The 20,350-nt window shown below is 44.7% G+C and overlaps 3 protein-coding genes across 6 annotated transcripts in view; 1 reads left to right on the top strand and 2 right to left on the bottom strand.

The window, feature by feature from the left end:
* Positions 1-421: 421 nt before the first annotated feature.
* On the bottom strand, positions 422-8,378 carry KCTD6 (potassium channel tetramerization domain containing 6). Of its 3 annotated transcripts, none has more exons than XM_058845016.1 (3): positions 8,254-8,378; positions 3,056-3,164; positions 422-1,851 (listed from the first exon to the last, which is right to left on the bottom strand). In XM_058845016.1, the coding sequence occupies exons 2-3, from the start codon at positions 3,080-3,082 to the stop codon at positions 1,165-1,167; spliced, it is 714 nt and encodes a 237-aa protein (XP_058700999.1). In that variant the 5' UTR covers positions 3,083-3,164; positions 8,254-8,378; the 3' UTR covers positions 422-1,164. The 3 variants fall into 3 exon arrangements, with proteins under 3 accessions (XP_058700999.1, XP_058701000.1, XP_058701001.1); XM_058845017.1 differs by lacking the exon at positions 8,254-8,378 and adding an exon at positions 8,057-8,176; XM_058845018.1 differs by lacking the exon at positions 8,254-8,378 and adding an exon at positions 3,349-4,785.
* Positions 8,379-8,563: 185 nt separating this feature from the next.
* PDHB (pyruvate dehydrogenase E1 subunit beta) lies at positions 8,564-13,397 on the top strand. The gene is made up of 9 exons (XM_058845015.1): positions 8,564-8,833; positions 8,947-9,054; positions 9,126-9,188; positions 9,272-9,307; positions 9,419-9,704; positions 10,382-10,492; positions 11,116-11,207; positions 11,489-11,630; positions 11,911-13,397. The coding sequence occupies exons 1-9, from the start codon at positions 8,696-8,698 to the stop codon at positions 12,054-12,056; spliced, it is 1,122 nt and encodes a 373-aa protein (XP_058700998.1). The 5' UTR covers positions 8,564-8,695; the 3' UTR covers positions 12,057-13,397.
* The window catches only part of PXK (PX domain containing serine/threonine kinase like), a 33,745-nt gene continuing 26,596 nt past the window's right edge, over positions 13,202-20,350 (bottom strand). For both annotated transcript variants that reach the window (XM_058845014.1, XM_058845013.1), the window contains exon 18: positions 13,202-14,256. In XM_058845014.1, the coding sequence (XP_058700997.1) occupies positions 14,060-14,256 (197 nt within the window). In that variant the 3' untranslated portion in view covers positions 13,202-14,059. The remainder of the gene's footprint in view (positions 14,257-20,350) is intronic.

Raw genomic sequence — 20,350 nt, 5'->3', positions numbered from 1 at the left:
GAGTAGAAATGTCTTTACGAAACTGAGTAAAGCCACAGAATTTGACTTGAACATCACCAGAAAAAGCATTCTGTAGTTAAAATTATATACAAAGTCACTACATGAAGTGCTGACAAACCAGGCAACTCTATTAGCAGCTTGAAGTATTTGGACTCTGTGTTCCCTCCATTCCTACCCCCTTAGCCAGTACAAATATTTGCCATCTTTCTATCAATCTAAAGCAGTTTTCAGAACACAAGCTTTGTCTATATCCTTTTGAATCAACTGATTAACATAAGAAGGAACCAATTACATCATTAATGGAAGAAACCAGGGCCCTACCAGAACACCCAAACTACTCTGCAGCACAAAAAAACAGGATTTGGGTGGGAGGTTTTTTGTTTAGTTGGGTTTGGCTTTTTTAAGTATGAGAGCTCTAAAAGACAAAAAGAAAATACAAAACAGCATTCTGTATTTCACATTTTTATTAGCTTCTTCTGGCAGGCATTACACTTGGGAATAATATTGCACCAGGCATTAAAAATATGAATTCTACCACAGGGACATTTTGCATTTAGAATCCAATATAAATATGTGTAATCATATTTCCATGGCTACAGATAATATTTGGTTGCTTGATTTATATGCATAGAAAGAAACAGTTGTCATAACTGTAAGAAACTGTACTTATCAAGTACTTTTAAAGGGTGGGATTTGTTTTCCTAAAATATTACAATACTGTTTATTGATTTAGAAACTAAATTAGTCTACACAATAGCAGCTTCTCCCCAACTGCATTTTAAAATCTTTTTTGTTTCTTGCTCCCAGTGTCATAGCATTAGATGGATTAGAAACCATTTAAACAAGAGGTAATTTTAGCACTTTTGAGTCGAGTCAGAGAATTGTGTTAATGACACAAAAATACCCTATTGTACTGATTCTTCGGACTCCCTCTTTCAAACAAAAAGGTGTCTTGACTTGAACAGGCACATGCACGGTTTTTTTTCTGAACTGGACAATAGAACAGAGCTGCTAGAGAATGAAACTCCTCCAGTCCTCACTGATAAACAATAAATAGTCGTATAAAAAAAGCCCATATTGTTGCTTTAGTCAAAATCCAGACTCTCTTGGGTTTACTGTCCAATTAAGTTGCTAATCACTGAAGTGGCTCCTGTGGAGTCAGAATCAGTCATCTGTTTTCCGTGCCAGTCTACAGAAAGTCCAGTTATGCTCCACTGTGTTTTCATTGGCACGCTCACTCATGTGATGGACTCTGGTGTTCCTGATCGTGAAGCCTTGCTTTGTGATGTACTCCATGAGATGCACTCGGAGCGACACTTCCTGGTGGTAATCACACGGCCCAAAGGTGAAGGACACCTGGCAGTCCCTGGTGTCCATCATGTGCTTATTCCACTTGGTGAAGTGGTTTGAAATGCCTTCCAATAGTGCATGGACTTTCGTCGTGATGGTGAGCTGCGTGATGATCACAGCCACCGGGTTGGAGTACTTGGAAAGTTTCCGGGTGCTGGACAGCTCCACCACCTCCTCAAAGGTATCCACGGGATACAGCGGCTTGGGGTCATTAAGACACTGAATTAAGGGTTCAATCTGATAGAAGTCCGCTTCCTTCCGGAGCAGGTCAAACTCCTTGAAGTCCAGTGGCAAAGTGAGCTCTGAGGTCCTTAAAAAGTTAAGAACATAACGGAAAAGTGGTCCATCTCTGTCAATAAAGTAATTGCCCTGAGAGTCCCTGGCAGTGGGGAAGTCTCCCCTGAACATGGCCCCGAGCATTGAGTCAGGATATCTCGTTAGAGTTGTGAGGGAGGTCGTATACATGTGTCCACCCACATTTAGCGTGACTGGATCAGTCATCTAGAAAGAGAGAAATTGCAGAGTTTATCAAGCCCCAACAAGAAGATTCGATCACCTCGCTGACACACACGGCAAATACTGCTGGAAAACGGGGGAATCACACTTCTCCCGCTGAACACCCCTAAGGGCTGTTCAAACCTGAGCAAATCCAAGCCACCTAGCAACAAGGCACAGCTGGCAACTAGACAGGATGATACTTAGCATGCAGAACGCGCATTTCCAGAATGCTTTAGAAATCTTAACAACTGAGCTACTGTCACAGGAGCAAGTTTAACATTTGGGCAGCAAGTTTTTTCCTATTCTACAGATGGGGAAATGAGAACAGAGAAATTTCCTGAAGAACAAGTTAGTCAGAATGAGGCCCAGCAATGTTCCTTACTTTCACAATCTCTCTCATTCTAGAACAAAACCAAAACCAAATAAAAAGGAAAGAAAAAAATCAGCCAAACAAATGTTAAGCCTCTTTTTATCCCTCAAAAGAGGAAGACAATGCAAGTTTAAACATAGGACCAAGAGCTCACAATCAAAATAATCCATTGCTTTGGCTCAGAGGCTTCATTAAACAGGCAAGAGAAAGAAAGAACTTTCAGCTTTTAACTCTAAAAAGAAATATTTATTAACAAATTTGCGTGCTGCATAGAATTGGGGGGGGGCAAGCACAAACCAGTCTGCATCAGATTCCAGATAGCACATGAGGAAGCAAGAGAGAAAGGAACATAAATTCCATCTGGCCACCAACTCTAACAACCAGGACTGCAGCCAGCCAGAGAAAAGAGACATATGCATGGCAGCAGAATGAGAAGGGGAGAAAAATAAAATGTGCCCGTCTAGTTTGATACAAGGTTTACATGGAAAAATACTTTTCTTGATAAATAAAATGACAAAGTCCTTAAAATGATAAGCAGAAATCACAAACTATTTTCGGCCTTTGTGTTAAGAAAACAGTAACAGCTAGCTCAAGGCATCAGTTCAGTCCTGGCTGATTGTCCCTAGGAAATGTGAACCTGGGCACCCCCCACAAGCTGCACAGGAGATGCAGCTCTCCAGGGAAGGTGAGTTAGCTGTTCTAAAGCTGTTTTAACAGGCATAGTTTTCCCTCTCTCATGACTGAAGCTCTGAATCTACAGAAGGCAGATCTGGAAGGATTCTTGCTGCAAGACCTTGGAAGCTCCAGATGTAGTGCACAGTGCACACTTGCACTCACCATATATCCCCAGTCTCCATTATCCATCTGTTCAAGTGCTTGAACTGTGGTATTCCAAGTTTAACAGAAGGCTGCTGAAAGGATACACAATTCCCCTCTTCTTATCTCTCTGCAGGAAAAAGCACACACAAACACAGAACAAAACATGGCAGACCATCAGTACCTACAAGAACACCAAGGGGAATGCTTTCCAATCAAAGGCAGGCTCTCTGCCAGGAAAGCATTCAGCTACAAAGTCACATTAGTAGGATAATCTGCAAATCCACTTTTCCCTCCTTCTCCCATGACATTACCCACAGGACTGTCTCTGGAGCACACATAACCACTCCACCAGTTGCCTGAACATCCCAGTTTTCTTGAATAACAAGCAATGTGCCTCTGAGGGTAATACATGTTTGTAAGCAACCTTTCACCTGGGAAACCAAATACTTCAAAAGACAGATGTCATTTTCCCCAGTTAAAAAAGTTTATTTAACAACCTCTGAGGTCACACCATGTGATCCATTAATATTAGTCAACATTCCCATGCTCCAGTTTCAAACTGCACAGAAGAGTAAATCAAGCATGAAAGTCAATGAACACTAAGAAGAAAACTCTCACTGAAGAATTAATAATTCAGTAGCAGAGAACAGCAACTGATAGCAAGGACATTAATCTACAGACAAAGAGTATGAATGGACTTCCCAGACACCTACTCTCAAAAGCAATCTCTGCAGGGACAAGACAGAGGACATCTAACATGTTGTCAACACACTCCAACAAAAGCAATATGAGTAGAGATTCATGCTGTGACTTCCCAGAAGATGCTGAACTGTTGACTTGCATAACAAGGGGACTGTACGGCAAACCCACGGCCGGGTTGTGCAACTCGGGGAAGGGGGAAGCGAATGACATCAGACACCAGTGCTGATTTGCCAAAGGTGGCCTGTCAACCATGGCAAGCAATGGAAGGACAGGAATGCCAGTTGGCAGTAAACCTTTATCCCTACCCAGAGTCTGCCTCTCTGCTAGAATTGCTGAAAATTTAGGTCAGCCTGTTTTAAGTAGGGTAGAGCTTCTCAGCTTTGTTTATTTTTACATCTTAAAAGACCACACAGTTCCCAAGACTTCTGGTCCCATCCTCTTTACTAATAAACTTCAACATACAGTCACCCAGCTAAAGGCAGCACAAAGATTTAGCCAAGCCAGAGCCCCACATTCCAAAACGACTGAATGTTTACAGTTAATTCCCAATCAAAAAAGATAGCTTGCCCTTCTCATTCCTAGGAGATAAGGTTGATTTCATTTACCGCAGAACAAGGCAGCACATCCCATCTCTCTGTGCCCTGCTGCCCTGCCCAAATCCACAGCCTGGACAAAAGAGAGTCCAGCAGGTCAGGTCTTTGGGACCCAGCAGCACAAGCACAGCCCCAGCTGCATCTCAGGTAGATTAAAGAGTACAAAAAACAAAATCAATGTATGAAAATAGTGAGGTCAGACAACACAAGACTAAGGAATACTAAGATACAGAACAAGTCATACCAGGATCCTATTTTTACAAATCAGAGACAGAGCATTCCTCAAGAGAGTACATTAAAGCACATCCCCCAACAGCAGATAAACCTGGAACACCAGCTCTTTTGCCAACCTCTGTAATTATTTTTTTCTAACTGCTGACAAATCAAGAAGTGAATTCTTTGTTTTGGGGAGTTTTTGGATTGGGTTTTTTTTGGTTGGTTGGTTGGTTGGTTGGTTGGTTGGTTGGTTGGTTGGTTGGTTTTTTGGCTTTTTTTGGAATTGTCATTCAAGTACAGTTTGTAAACTTTTAGCAATACCTTTTAAATTCCAGCACTTGAAGGTGTTATTCTGGTCAAGTACAAGAAGAGGATAACATGAAGATGCATTAAAACCGTATGAGACTGGTACAGGTTTCTGATATTCACTTGAAAGTGAAATGATGCAGCCAGCCAGAAACCTCTCCAGCAATCATGACTGCAGTCTTAATAAAATTAACTCAAATTACACATCCAGAATATTTCAAAGACAGAGATGTCCATCAGTGTTATTTTAACTGGTGAATATGTTATTTTGGTCAGCATGTAAGTCCAGTACAGACGAATCAAGACTTCATGAGGGAAAGAAAGAGATGACACTGCAAGCCTGTGCAAGGGCATGATTTAATCCTTGATCACAGCACTCCTGTGTAACACTGGAGTGAATAATTTACAAGAGCAATTATCTGAAATAAACCTAGCCCTCAATAGAGAAGGGGCATGGAGGAATCTCTGTGACCTTTGTGTAAGGACCCAGAACCACAAGGCACACACAGACCTCCCTGGCACACCAGTGTTGGAGCCAGATGTGCCACATGAAAGGATGATACCAGGAGGCCATCCTAAAATGCCCAAGTGTGATCCCAGCTATTTGCTACTTCCCTCATCAGCCTGGGAGCTCTGAATTTCTAGACAACTTCACAGGTGAAAGTAGCTTAGTTTGGGTACAACCTGAGCTAAGGACTCGCCAACCACATCAGAGCAAGGCTGAGAATAGACACCCTTCATGACACGTGCCTTTTCAATGATGCTTTAAATCCTCCTGAATGGAACACAGTGATCCATCAGTGGGGGTGGACAGACACTCCATCCATCCCCCAGCACTGGCAGCCTCAAGCCAGCTCTGTCCTTGTGCCACACACCAATGGACAGCACGCAGGGACAGGCTGGCCAACACAGCTACTCCTGTCCAGACAGCAAATTACAGACGACACACAGTCATATCCCAAGGCAGCCTACATTTGATAACCACAAAAAATATTTAAAGTGAAATTCAGTCAGACAAATTGCTGACCCAGTTAAGCCAAATGGGATGCCCCACTCTGGTGGGAGCAGAAGTGCACGGACGGTGTCAGACCACAGTCCTGCTGCTGTGACACTGCTCTGCGTGCAGGGAGAGGACACACAGCACTGACACAGTCACTGGGGCTCCTGCCACAGCCCAGCACAGCCAGAACTGGAAAGGGAAGCAAGAAAAGCACTCAAGTCATCACTTTATACTCGACACACCAAACTGGATACCTGCATTTATAAAACGCTCACTCTTATTTCATATGTTATGACTCAGAGGATTACAAGGCTGTTTATCAGCAACACTGCTGCAACAGGTAGTGCCACTAACTCCGGCAGGGCTTCTCCCAGAACAGAGTTGCAAACCAGTTTGCAAGCTGAAATTAAAAGAAAGCATTTAAGAGTCAGATGAACGTCTGCACCTGTGAAAACACACACACACAGGCTCGGGCAGACCAGGGGATGCCAGCAGCACTACCAGGCATTTGCACTGCTGGGACTACAGGCTACCACCACTCCTGAAGAAACCCCTGCCACGGTGTAACACACAGTTACCCAAAGGAGGAGCAGAAATGTTGTAAGACAACGGGCACAGACCACCTGATTTGCTCTTAATGTTCATCTACTTTTCCAAACAAAAGAATTAAGGGATTTACTTGTGGCAATAGTCTTTCATGGGCAGCTTGGTATCAATAGTACAGCATGGGATATTTAACCTCAAAAGTTACCTTTGATTCCTACGTCAATAGAGAGATGGAAGGAATTCTAGCAGCAGCAACTTAAAAATGAAAAAGAGCAAGGTAAGACTCTGACATACACTTGGCATTTCAGCTACTCACCCCCTTTGCGAGTTCCCTGGCTCTCACACTTAGATCTCACAAGATGAGAAGAAACTCCATCCCCCAGCACAGTTATGCTGTACAGGGACAACCTCTCTCTTTCCCAGCCAGTCAGAACATTTGAAAGGCAAGTTCTTACTCTAAGTTCTTGGTGACTCACCTGAACTGACAAACACTGAGCAGCACCAGTGCTGACTGTTCTCCACCAAACTACAGTGCTCTGATGGTCTGCAGAGCAGCCCGAGTTCCAGCCCTGTGCCGCTATAACTAGGGGAGTGAGGAGGAGGAGAAGCATTCTCAAAACAACCAGTTACCAAATCTTCTGTCAATTCAGCAGATCAGCTTCACTAAAGAAAGCACCTACCATTTTCGACACATGTCATATTTATCATGACTAATGCAGTTTATCAGAAGTTAACTTAGTTCTTGCTTTTCTTGAGTTGTTTTTTACTAACAGTCTTTACATCAAGCAGGACAGAAAGACACATTTTCATTATTTTATGTTTAATTGCTTCACTATAAATTCTAAACTCCTAAAGTTTCCATCCCTCCCCCAAGGAGTTCTATCACATCCTATTTTAAGTCCCAATTCCAAACCTTTATTTCAATTGCTTCTTGTTGGAACAGCCCACATCCCAGTACAACTTTGGCCCTCCTATAAGAGACCCAAAGAAGGACTCTAATACCCAGCTTAGTCCCACTGAAGCAATCCAGGGCACTCAGGCTTCTATGACCTGCGATAATAATTGGGGTTTATCCATGTACTTTGCTTCTGTGATATTAACCAGTCTTTTTCCAACGAGGAAATACATCTCTGAACAGTTTTGGCGGTGGGCAAGTGTCAGAGACACCGAGCCTCCCTGCGCACACTGATGGGGCTTAGCACACACGGACCAAGGAGTGACAGCAACATGGGACAGAAATCCCCCCTGAAAGTGGGGTCCAGGGCTTCAGCAGGAGCCGGGAAGTGCCCGTTTCCATCCCAGAGAAATCCAACGAGATCGTGTTAAAGAACTAGATCGTGGTAAAAGAACTCTCCCCCGGACCACAGTGATTCAGCAAAGATGCTGGGAATGAAGCCGTTTTGCCTCTCTCCCCGCAAGTGACCCAAGCGTCCACGGCGTCACCCCCACCCCAAAACAGAGTCTCAGCTCTGCCTCCTCTCCCCGCGGGGCAGCAGAACCGGCTCCCCTCCCTGCCCGGAGCAAAGCGCACGAGTCCCAGACCCTGCCTGCCACAAATCACCGCCGGGCACCGCGGCTCCCACCCGGGCATCCCCACCGCGCCCTCCCCGCGCCCGACCGGGACCAGGAGCCCCGTAACACCTGTCCCTTCCCCGCCCGAACTCGGCGCCGCCGCTCGCTGTGCCCGGCCCGGAACGGCCCCGGGAGCCCGGCCCGGCACCTGCCCCGCTCCGCGCCCGTCCCGCCGTGACGCGCTCCCCTCCGCGGCTGCGGCCCCTGCCCCGCACGGCGCCCCCGAGCCGGGGCAGCCCCGGGGGCTCGGCCCCGCGCCCCCCGCCCAGCCCGGCACTCACGGGCGCAGCTCTCGGCGCTGAGGCGGAGCCCGGCAGCAGCAGCGGCGGGGACCGTGCCCGAGCCCGGAGCGGAGCCGGCGGCGCGGGCGGGGACGGCGCGGGGGAGTGTCCTGGCGAGCCCCGCCCCGGCCGTCGGGGACGGGGCGGAGCGGACGGGCGCGGCGGGGACGCGCGTTCCCGTCGCCCTCGGGACCGCCCGGCGGTGCCGGCCCGTCCCGGCGGGCGCGTCCCCGCGGGGCTGCGCGGGCCCGGCCGGGGCTGCGGGCGGGACGCTCGGGCGCGCGCCACGCGCGGCCCCGCGGGGGTGCCCGCACGGCTCCGGTGCCGGAAGTGGCGCGATAAGGCCGCGCGCTTCTCGCCACCACCCGCGCGCCGCGGACGCTCTCGCGAGAGCGGGGGAGGCGGGGCCAGGCGGCCGCAGGGCGGAGAGGACACGGGCAAGATGGCGGCGGCTGCGGCGGCTCTGCGGCACCTGGCGCTGGGCGCCCGCCTCGCCCCGCACGGCCGCAACGCCGGGGCCCCGCTCCAGCGGCTCCAGCAGCGCAGGGGCCTCCGCCTCTCCGCGCCCGCCGCCATACAGGTAGCGGGGAGGGTCCGGCCCCGGGGCGGGCGGGCGGTGAGGTGACCGGTGTGAGGTGACTCCCGGCGTGTGGGAGCGCGCCCCCGCCCAGCCCGCCTGCCGCTGTCTCGCAGGTGACGGTGCGGGACGCGCTGAACCAGGCACTGGATGAGGAGCTGGAGAGGGACGAGCGCGTCTTCCTGCTGGGTGAGGAGGTGGCACAGTACGATGGTGCCTACAAGGTATGTGGGAGACGTTAGCGGGCCGGGAAAAGGCTTCAGGCGGGCCCTGACTCCTTTCTCCTGCCCTGCAGATCTCCAGAGGTCTCTGGAAGAAGTACGGGGACAAAAGGGTGATCGACACCCCGATATCCGAGGTAAGGCTGCCTTGTCTCCTACCCTGCTGATCCCTCCATCGGCTGCTCTCTGGTCCTTATCCTTTGGTTTCCTTCTCTTTCAGATGGGCTTTGCAGGAATCGCTGTCGGTGCTGCTATGGTTTGTACATTTTCATTCCTCTACTTCTGTTTTTTAAAATTAAACTATTTTTATGTAAAAAAACATGTTTCGTATTTTTATGTAAAGAATCTCTTTTGATACATTTAACAGGCAGGGTTGAGACCAGTGTGTGAATTCATGACATTCAACTTCTCCATGCAAGCGATCGATCAGGTTATCAACTCTGCTGCCAAGACCTGTTACATGTCTGCAGGATCCATCGCTGTTCCCATCGTCTTCCGAGGCCCCAACGGAGCATCAGCCGGTGTCGCTGCCCAGCACTCCCAGTGCTTTGCAGCCTGGTATGGGCACTGCCCCGGCCTCAAAGTCGTCAGTCCTTGGAGCTCAGAAGATGCCAAAGGGCTGCTGAAAGCAGCAATCCGGGATGATAATCCAGGTGAGCACACGCAGGTCATAAATACCTGGCACTTGATCCTGAGGAATGTCTTGTTTTCCCCACAAAAACAAAGACTGGTTAAACCCTAAAGCAATCAATGTTGATTTACTGCAGCTTTAGGGTACATAAAAAGACATAGAGAGACTCATGCTTTCACTAACAGTAGATTGATTTTGACTGAATTTCTGCTGCTGCCAGGTGTTAGTTTGGTATCAATCAGGAAACCTGGAAGCATTTATAAGTCTGTCATAAAGGGATTAAAAAGGGTGAAGATGAGTTAGGAGGAGTTCCTGCATATATAGCGCCTATGTAACTCAATTTTACAGATCATGAAATTCAATTCAAATGTTCTTATTCAAGAGCAGGGGAACCTTTATCTTTATTTTCCACAAAGAGTAATTAAAAATATGAAACCTTTCTAAAACTAGTGATTGTACTGTCATGTACTGAAAGTAAAATACCTGACCTCATTTCAGAGTAGTTGGAGAAGTTTTTTAAATAATTCATTATTGAAGTAAAGACTTAGGTTTGCTTTTTTTAAAATTCCTTCTGCAGACATAGTCCTCATTGCCTTGCTGCCTGGATGGGTTTACTGTCTTGAGCTGCAGGACCATTAATGGTCAGTGCTGGCCTGTGCCTGCAGATGTCCATGCTAATCCAAGTATGTTTCCTTGTAGTTGTGATGCTGGAAAGTGAATTACTGTATGGTGTTCCCTTTGAAATGTCTGAACAGGCACAGTCAAAGGAATTTGTTATTCCCATTGGAAAAGCTAAAATAGAAAGGCAAGGTAAGCTGAGAATGGATTTGTTTCCTTTTTAATTCACATGTTTGGAGACTTTTCTTAACCTCTCCGCTATTCAGGGTACTGTCACGGGGCACAGAAAGGTATTTCAGATGTCAAGTGTTCAAATGCTCCTTTATTCAGTAGTGTTGTTTCATGTTCTGTTGCCCTTACAAGGAAATATTATCTGCTTGTCCATATCTCAGTTTAAATGATAACCCTTCTAAATCCTTCTAAAAGATTCCATAAAGGATTTGTTCTGTAGTATTGAGATTGGCTGACACCATGTTTTCCTCACCTAAGTATGTAATTTTGGTCAAAAACGCAAAAAGAGATCACTGTAGTGTTTCAGCCCACTTGTTCATAATTTACCTCTGAATTATATGGACATTTGAATAGGATAATCTGAAAATTATATGAAATACCTCTTCAGTTCCCTGAATTCAAGGGTAAAATTTATGTCTTAACATGGTTCTTCCTCTCTTCATACTGTGTCTGGGCTCAGTACTTCAAAAACATAAGAACCCTAAATTTGCAAGTGAATCCTAATGCTACCTTGAAAGGAGCCTGAGGTGTAGAAGAAAGCTTTAAATCTCAAGAGCTTCTTCTAACGCTTGTTTCTGTTCTAGGAACTCATGTTACATTAGTTGCACACTCAAGACCTGTTGGCCATTGTGTGGAAGCAGCTGCTGTGCTTTCTAAAGAAGGTGTAGAGTGTGAGGTGAGTGGGGTTTAGGTTATTTTTCTCTTTCCATGATGTGGGGGAGGGAAAAATAGCATCTTCTTGTTCACGTTCTGCAAAACTTCAGTGTATTAACTACAGGGGTCTTAATACTTTCAAGTGCCTTAAGAGCGTGTGCCATTCACGTTTCTGAGTTACAAATTTTATTAAGTCTTGTCTTTGGAGTCAGAACAGCTGAAAGTGCTGAAGGGCCCTGTACCCAAATAGTGGTGACAGACAGGCTCAGATCACACCAAGGCTCACACTTCCTTCGTCCCCAGGTTATAAACCTGCGAACCATTCGACCGATGGACATCGAAACAGTGGAAGCCAGCGTGGTCAAGACAAACCATCTGGTAACTGTAGAAGGAGGTTGGCCCCAGTTTGGAGTAGGAGCTGAAATCTGCGCCAGGATCATGGAAGGTACTGAGTTTCACAGTACATTGATCTCATTCCCTACTCTAAATCCTGATTATTCTTGATGAAGCCAGGCAAAGGCAGTTAGAGGTTACATCAGATGAGCTGGAGCTGTCTTGCTCTAGAGATTTTCACAGAGTGGATTAACAAACCCCAGAGTGCATGAACACAAACAAGCCAGAACACCACTCTCTGGAATATTAGAGCTACAGGAATAAAATTGTTTAGAAATTGAATCAAGACAAAACCATAGTACTTGGCAACCTGACGCTGTCTTCTGTTTCAGGACCTGCCTTTAACTACTTGGATGCTCCAGCTGTGCGTGTCACCGGTGCCGATGTCCCCATGCCTTATGCAAAAATCTTAGAGGATAATAGCATACCTCAAGTGAAGGATATAGTATTTGCAGTGAAAAAAGCTTTGAATATGTAAGTTGTAAATACATGTTTTAAAATCCTACTTTACAAGGCATTCTTGGTGTTGCGCACGTTGTATGCATCATTTCTGTTGTATAAGCTCCATGATCTTTTGTACAATGGGGAAAGTATAGTGACCTCCCAAAATATTTATATGGGGTTACCCCCCCCGCCCCAAGCCACATTTTCTATATGCAACAATGTGGTAATGCTTGTTTGTTCAACAGTACAGCTGGGTTAGTGCTACTGTTTGTGGAGAAACCCTGTTCTAAATTCAGAGTGAGGAAAAAAATCCTCTGTTTATGCTTAGCTTGTAAGTACCAGAGGAGCTGTGCTGAACCTGCTGTAGCAGTGATTGAGTGCAGAGCTGCAAAGAGCAAGAGCAGGCCCTGAATGCTGTACAATGGCAGGAGCCCGTGGCTGCAAGGCTTATCAAAGAGGAATGATCTGGCTGATCATGTGAAGCCCAGCCTGTGAGTGCAGCTCTGAGCAGAGGCTGTGGCAGCCCACAGGCTGGGTTGAGATGATGGCTGTGTCTGGTTTGAAGAGCACTCTGCACATGCAGAAAGGCTTCTGTACAAGAGCTCAAATAAAGATCCTGAACCTTTCCAGTATGTGATGGGAAACAATACCTAATTTTTCTTCAGCTGCCACATAACAATGATTAAAAAAAAAAAGTGCCCAGCTGCTTTGCTTTTACTGTTCAAGTTTTTTTGTGGTTTCTTTTTTAACTCCCCACCTGCGCTGACAACAGCACACTCTCCTACTATAGTTTACAGTGCAAAATGAGTTAGTTTATTCAGCTGCACTGAGCCTAAGCAGCAGTTGTGTGGATTGTGTGTGAGGAGCTGGGACACATTCAGAGCAGCCTTTTGGAGATCACTGCATCCCAGGGAGCTCTGAAAGGCTTCCCTTAGCAGCTTCTGGTACAGAGGGAAAGCTGCCTTGGGAGCCTGTGCTGCAGGGTCTGCTCTGCACCTCAGGTAGACAGGGAGAGGAGGTCCTTCTGTAAGCAGGCAGAAGAGCTTGGGTCCTGTTTCTGAAGAGTCAGGAATACTTCCCAGGGTATTTCCTTTAGGAGAGGTGCTGTTCAGTTCTTGGAAAGTCTAGCTTGGAGGTTGAATCCCACCTGGACATACCCACCACATGCTGCTGTAGGAATTCCATTAACATTTTAATAAAAATGACTGAATATCACAGGTTACATGAAACTTTGTACAGACATTCTCTGCATAGTAACAAACACTGATGTACTTGAATTTTAAAAAATGGATTATCTATAATCCTTTAAAGTGCAATTTGTTTAAGTTTTTAAATCAAAGAGGATCTTTCAATAAAGTTTAAATGGTAGAATTAACTTGAAGTAATTTTTCATTTAATTCGATCAACAGTAACATCCCAGTGCCCTATAACCTCCCATTTCAACTGCTTCCTCATTTAAAAACACTTTCCCCTAGAGCTGCAAGTAGGATGTCCATTTAAACAAGCTTAATGAGTCAGCATTTTAACTCCACCAGCAAACATGGTGGGAGTAAGATTTAATTCTCCAGCTCCCTCACCTGTGCAGTATGCTTTAAGGGTTGGATTGTGTAAAACAAACTTGTTGACTCCACACAGCAAGAATTAAGATGAGTTACAAGTGCATGAAAAGAGTTGAAAAACTGAGCAGACTAAAACTACATTCCTGTAATTTGAAAAAATGGGGTGGAATGGAGCTAGGAAAAATGCATTAATTCACCATCATCATGGTCATTCCTATTTTCAGGGCTTTTTTATTCAGCTGTATAGAAGTTGCTGTACCTCTGAAACTGTAGCTAGAGAACACAGTTCTTGCAGCCAAGACCGGAGTACTTATCCCAGCACAGCAAAGCAACTCGGGCAGGGCAGTGCTGCTACTCAGGAAAGCTGAAACCGGGGAGAACGGAGCTGCAGCTGCTCTGTGCTGGTGGGTCAGTTGCTGGTCAGGAGGGTCAGCACAGGAGGGGGAGAGGGAATTGAATCCTGGAGTGACCAGTGGCCTCAGCTGATCCTGGGAGCACTGTAGTCGCATGTCTGTGTTTTCTTCAGAGTTCCTTTCTGAAAGTTTTGAATGGAGCTGAGCAAGGCTCCTCGGCTTGCGCTGACGTCGGGCCGCGCCGTCGGCACCTCTGTGCTCAGGGGAGGAGCTGCTGGTGGCAGGGGCGGCGGGGGCGGTGCTGGGGGTATGGACGATGCTCCTGAGAAGTTGGGGAGAGAAGATGGAGTTTGATTATGCCAGGGATGTCCTGCCACAGAGGCCTGCGGCTGCGTGGCTGGACCTGGTCAGTCCTGCACTAGTCCCATCATCCCTTGAATGAGTGTGAAGAACAGAACAGATGGAAAATGCCAAAGTGATCAAATCCCTCTATCTGCAGGTGAGTCATGTCATCTGAGATACCTCTGAAGTGAAGCCTGAAGGGCCTCAGGACTCAGATGCAAAACATGACTCATGTGATCTTGCACCAAGGAAAATAGAGATCACTTAACGGGATTTCCCAGGTTCAGCTTCTGTTTGTCCCTAGTGAGGCAATTTGCTCTTTGGGACATGAACAGTAACAAAGACTGGAAGTGAATTTTACTACCTGTTCTTACTTACATAACTCACTTTATATTCCTATGAATGAAGGACCACATCACTGTAGTATCTGTGAGGACCATTTTGCTTGGTCAGATTATACTTCATTTTTAAAGTACTAACTGCAGATAGAGTTTTCTGGAAGTGTTTTGCACTTCCAAAGTTCTGTTTGACTTTCTCCAAATACCTTGTAACAAAGGTTGTTTTGACAGACAGAATGAATTACAACACTGTCACACACACCTCCAGCCTCTCTGCCTCTCCCGTTCTCACCAGATACCTTTGTAGTCTGTCCCTTGCTCTCTACTCCAGCCACATCCACTTCCTGCTTCTCCAACCCCAGCCTCCACCTCTGACTCCCTGGGAAGCCAGAGCCCACAGTGGAACATGCAGCTGGTCCAGTGGTGAGGCTGTGCATGGAGCTGTTTCCTGGCAGCTCAGATCCAGTCAAGTGGCCCCATCTGCCCCAGGCACTCCTCCACACACCCTGATCTTGTGCAACTCTACTGCTGCACATTGCACCATCATAGCCACACAAGTCAAATAATAATGGGCCTATCTTGTCTTACACTCTGGAAGGAGTATGGGCATAATGTCTGGGAAAAATATCCTTCAACTACTCATCAGTGAATTTCAACTCTATCACCTAGATCATGAGTTATGCCATAGGAAGAATGAAGAGACAAATAGCACCTACTAACACTTGATTCTATTTCTGACCTACAAAGAGGAATATACTGGTGACAAAAACTGTGATTCTGGGCAAGGTAAAACAACACTACGGCAACCAAGAGACCGTTGTTCCTGAAGTAGAACTGCTTGTTAGAAGTGAGCAAATGTCAAGCAATTATGTAACTATGGATCTCAGACTCAAAAAGGATTTGATGAAAGATAAAGCTCAGTTACAGAAAAAAAAGCAGGCAAAAGTTCTCTGTGCTCCATTTGTCTCTCAATTCCTCATTAACAGTTGTTTTTAGACTAAGTAACAGTAAAAACAGAACTGCTGTTTTTAAAACAAGCAGTTATAGTAGATGAAAGACATAATTCAAAACTCCCTCTTTTCCTATCTGTACCAGTCTTTGAAAAAAGACTTTTCCCATATGAGAGCAAGCTCAAAATGCAGAGTATTCACATAAAGCATCCAATTTTGCCAGTGTACATTAATATGTGCTGTGATTGTAGCACTTCCAGCTCTTCAGGAGAAATTCTCATTGTCATGAAAGCCTTCTCTGAAAACAAAGCACTGAAATACATATTGAGCTCATCTTCACTCTCTTCCCTTCCAGAGGAAATACTCAAGTCCTAATAGAAATACCAGGGATCAACTGAAACAATTTAACTGCCTGTTGCTTGTGGATCAACTGCTTTCTGAAGTAACCAAAACTTTACACAATGGCAGCACAAACTGAAATAAATTGCTTACTGGGGCCTTCTTACTTATCCAAATCTGATTTTTACACTTGCCAAAGATTTACATCAATTTACTATTAGAAACACTCAAAAGACATTCCCAGCATTAGAGTCCTGTTTCTGTTATGGATGGACTGTCAGGAAAGAAAACTTTGGCACTTGGCCAAAGGAAGAACAAGACTAAGAACAGTCCAAGTACCCATTCAGTGGCTGAAGTGGTCAGAACAGGACCCTGCAGGACTGGTGCACCAACCTACCCCCAAACAGATCACATAAACTGCTGTAAAAGCACCGAGGACAGCTGATCACAAAAGAAATGGCTTCAAAGAGATTCAAGAACTGCAGAGAACAAAGATGAGATTTTTGTCTGGAATTGCAAGGTGAGGCTGAAAGAGACTATGCAAGTAGTTGTACAAGATGAATGACCACAAAAGCAGTGGCCAGGGAATACAAATACAATGGTAACAACACGTGGTGAAAGAAGGCACACGTTTGACACACAGAGGGCAAAAAAGACACAAAATGCTTGGATCACTAAGTGTTAGTAGGCCAAGACTCCACATGTTATCTTCAAATTTTGGTCTTTTACAAGAGTAGAAAAGACAGGGAAGTAGGGGCAGAGATCACCTTTCTTCCTGGAAAATTGTTAAATTCCTCAGGACTCACTATTCTTGAAATTGAGCTGCTGACAACATAATTTACTTAAACTCCTGGGAAACTGGTAACAAATTACAGCCTTACACCTGAGCTCCGCCTTAAGACATAAATACACACAGGGTTCAGAATGGTATCTGACTAGCTATGAGCATGACATATAGAACCTGTTAATTAAGAGCATGATTCAAAAATCTTCAAATCTATTTACTTCAGTTAGGCAATCAACACCAAGCTGTCCTTCCCTTCTTGACATGAGTGGTGCAAAAGAAATCTCAATTCACACACACGCATTCAAAAATATTTACATCTACAGATGAAAATGTTCTGCCCTATAGTGAAATATTTTCCTGTATTTACTAGAAAAAACATTTGAGACAAGTGCTTGGCTATCACTAGGCCCTTCCAATACATATGTTGAAGGACTTTGCCTGCAAATACACATTCATTCATGCAGTTGTAAGAATAAAACACTCAAACAAGAACTTACCAAGGGTTTTTACAGGGACATTTTTGTTAAAAGAGTGTGTTAAAAGGAATAGGAAGTAAATCAGATGCTGTAAACTTGATGCCTGAATTGAAACAAAAACTTAATTATGAATTTAAAGTGACAGCAATTGTGCAAACAGCATTAAAAACTTGGCTGAGAATGGGATGTGAACAAAGAAAATAATTTTAGCGATAGTTTTTAAAGATGCTGTATTTCATTTAAATAATCTGTAAGAACATTCAGATTTTTTTCTCTTCTATTCCCTCCCAATACTAAGCAACTTCAAGATTTGCATCCAACTTCCCCATTCAGAAACAGAGCATCTTTAAAGAGATAAATCAGCATTAGCTTACTTTTCCGAAAATTCACGTTCAAAATGATGCATGCTCTATTGAAGACAGCAGAGAAAGAGAGAGGACACAAGTTAATCATCCAGTTCTCGTGTCAAAGTAAGAAAAACAGATACTGTTAGCTGAAAAGTTAGTACAGAAGTCAATACATTCTTACTCACTGACAAATATGAGGAGAGCAGATTGACTATTTCATATTATATTTACAATACTTCATTCAATTCTGAAAAATGAACCACAATTTTCCATGCTCTAAGCATTATTATACTTGGTCAACAAATACAACATACATGCTTTCAGTTGCACATGCCACAATTCAGGCTTTACAGGATTTAAGTGCATTTAGAGAGATTTAGCAAGAAATCTGCAGGAAGATTAGCCAAAGAAGATGAAATCCATTCAGTTCAAGAAACACTTCCTGCTGTATTAACAGCTGTATTCTCATTTATGGGTCAGAGACACTCAGGAAAAGCACTTCCTAAAGCATTCCAACTGTTTTACAGGAAGGTGAGGGGCAGGAAAGATGCACCATATGGGTGTCAGTGAAACATGTCATACTAAAGGATACAGAACAACTGACACAGAAAGCACAATTCTTTCACTATTCCTGCAGGGAAGTCCAGAGAAGCAAAAGTGACACCCTCCAAATTTTACTCTCTTGAAAGAGATCTTGTTGTATCTTTTGGGCTTATTTGATTTAGAAAAAGTCCATGAATTTTTAAATAACCCATACCACACTGTTCTGCATCCCTTCTGATCCTAGCCACTGCTCACAGCCACAAAGAAAATGAACAGATTTTCATAGCAGAAGCAAAGAATTGTGGGGGGAAAAAAGAACCACACTGGGAGAATGTCAAAACCACAGGATGTTACATTAGAGTCACTTGCATGATCTAACAATGTATTTCAAATACCTTATTTAGCCAGGTACCTGCAACACCAACAGCCCAAAATGTTCTCACCAATGAGAACAGCCCATGAAAGCCAATGTCTCCAGAAGGCACCTTTCCCATCAGAGCAGGCCATGCTCTCAGTCCTACAGCTGCAGCTGCCATAGGACAGCAGAAGCCAACCATCCTTTTATTCCTTGGTCTGTTTTCCATTGACTCTCCCAAGCACTCTGCTGCAAGCCAAGCCTCACAAGGCCATTGTTCAGAGACAAAGCACCTCTCAAAGCATGAGAAACCCCCTGAATAAGGTTCCTTCCCCAGGGCATGTCAGCCTGGAGCCCATTCCCTTTTGGTCAGTGTCTCACTCTTCACACTACTATAGACCTTTAGTCTATATATGACTAAATGTATTACTATATATGTTACAGGACAGGATGAGAGCAAAAGCTTCTCCTGAGGGCACTTTTCCTCATCAGCCTTAGTTTTGCTGTGGTATTGTATGAGCAGGATGCTTTGAGATGTCCCAGTTCTTATACAGCCGTACCAAACCAGACAGACAGAATGAAAGCCTCAATGCCTTTTTGAGAATCCTCTCACCACACAGCCACCCATAAGCAATTTTGGTATAGAGGTAAATATCCTTAGTAAGTACAAGGAAATCAGAAGAGAGAAATGCAAGCTACAGATGCATCACTTGTCACAAATGAAGTCCTACCATGGGACCACTGTGTCTCTCCTCAAGGCAGTAACAGCATGCTTGAACACCTAAAGTTACAACACTGCTGGTGGAAAAAAAAAATCTAGTTTTCCGTCAGACTTAATATCTGAATTTTCTTCTACAAATTCTACTGACAAAAGCATTCCTGAAGATGTGACACTTGGCTTTACACCTCATAAACAGCATCCAAGCCATCGGCTCACTAACACAGTCCCCAGCAGGAGGACAGGTAGGGCCACAAGCACCATGTCAGACAGGGCTGATCCCCACAAGTCATCAGGAGCACACTGGCACAAGATGACCAACAAACACACTGTGACAATATGGTTTGAACTGAGACAAGTTTTGAGCAAAAACCTGAGCTATTTTGATCCGAATCTGCACATAAACCAGCATCCTTCAAACTTGAAAAAGCTTTCAACCAAGCTCCAACAAGTCCAAGTCAGAACATAACTAAACAGCAGTTTTATTGGGGAAAGAAATGCTTTCTAAACATCTGTCCATTTTGGAGGCACATTTCAGCTACTTCCTTATTAAAGCCCACAGAACTGGCAGTAAATTTTCCAAATCACAGTCAGTGCACCCAGAGAAGAGCATTGTTACTGTGCAACACAGTAACAGTCATTATCTTGCTTAGGCTAACTGGGAAGAGTTAGTTCCTATAATACACACTTCTCATGCCCTCAACTTGAAGGAGAAATTACTAATTTGAATTTCAGCATGACTGATTTGAATTACATCACACAGACTGCAGTGTCCTTTGAAAGACTATCCACAGCAAAGACAAATTTGATTGCATTGCTTTGGTTAATGAGTTGTGCTGCATAGAAAATTCCTGGGACTAGAAATCATATGGCAAGTCACCGTAAAAAACAGCAATGCCATGGGCTGCTTCCCCTCCAAAAATGTATTCTGTTTACATCTTTTGTTATTAATATTTGCCAGGGCTCCTCTTCCAGTCTTTCAGACTGAAGCACATTCACTACTGCTCAATATTCAGATTTTTAATTAAACATTCAGAGCATTTCTATTGCCCACTCAAGCAGATTCTTCACCACTTCCTATCCCTGTCAAACATTTAGCAAAACTCTCTGCACAGCCACCCAGCAAACCAAAAATGGCCAAAAATAATAAAGATACTATTTTTAACCCAAATCAATCTTGTTTCTAGACTTGTTTCTACCAACTCTACTGGATTATCAATG

Source organism: Poecile atricapillus, chromosome 9 (assembly GCF_030490865.1).
Source record: "Poecile atricapillus isolate bPoeAtr1 chromosome 9, bPoeAtr1.hap1, whole genome shotgun sequence".
In the NCBI taxonomy this organism is placed as follows: domain Eukaryota; kingdom Metazoa; phylum Chordata; class Aves; order Passeriformes; family Paridae; genus Poecile; species Poecile atricapillus.
This window is presented reverse-complemented; position numbering and strand designations above follow the sequence as displayed.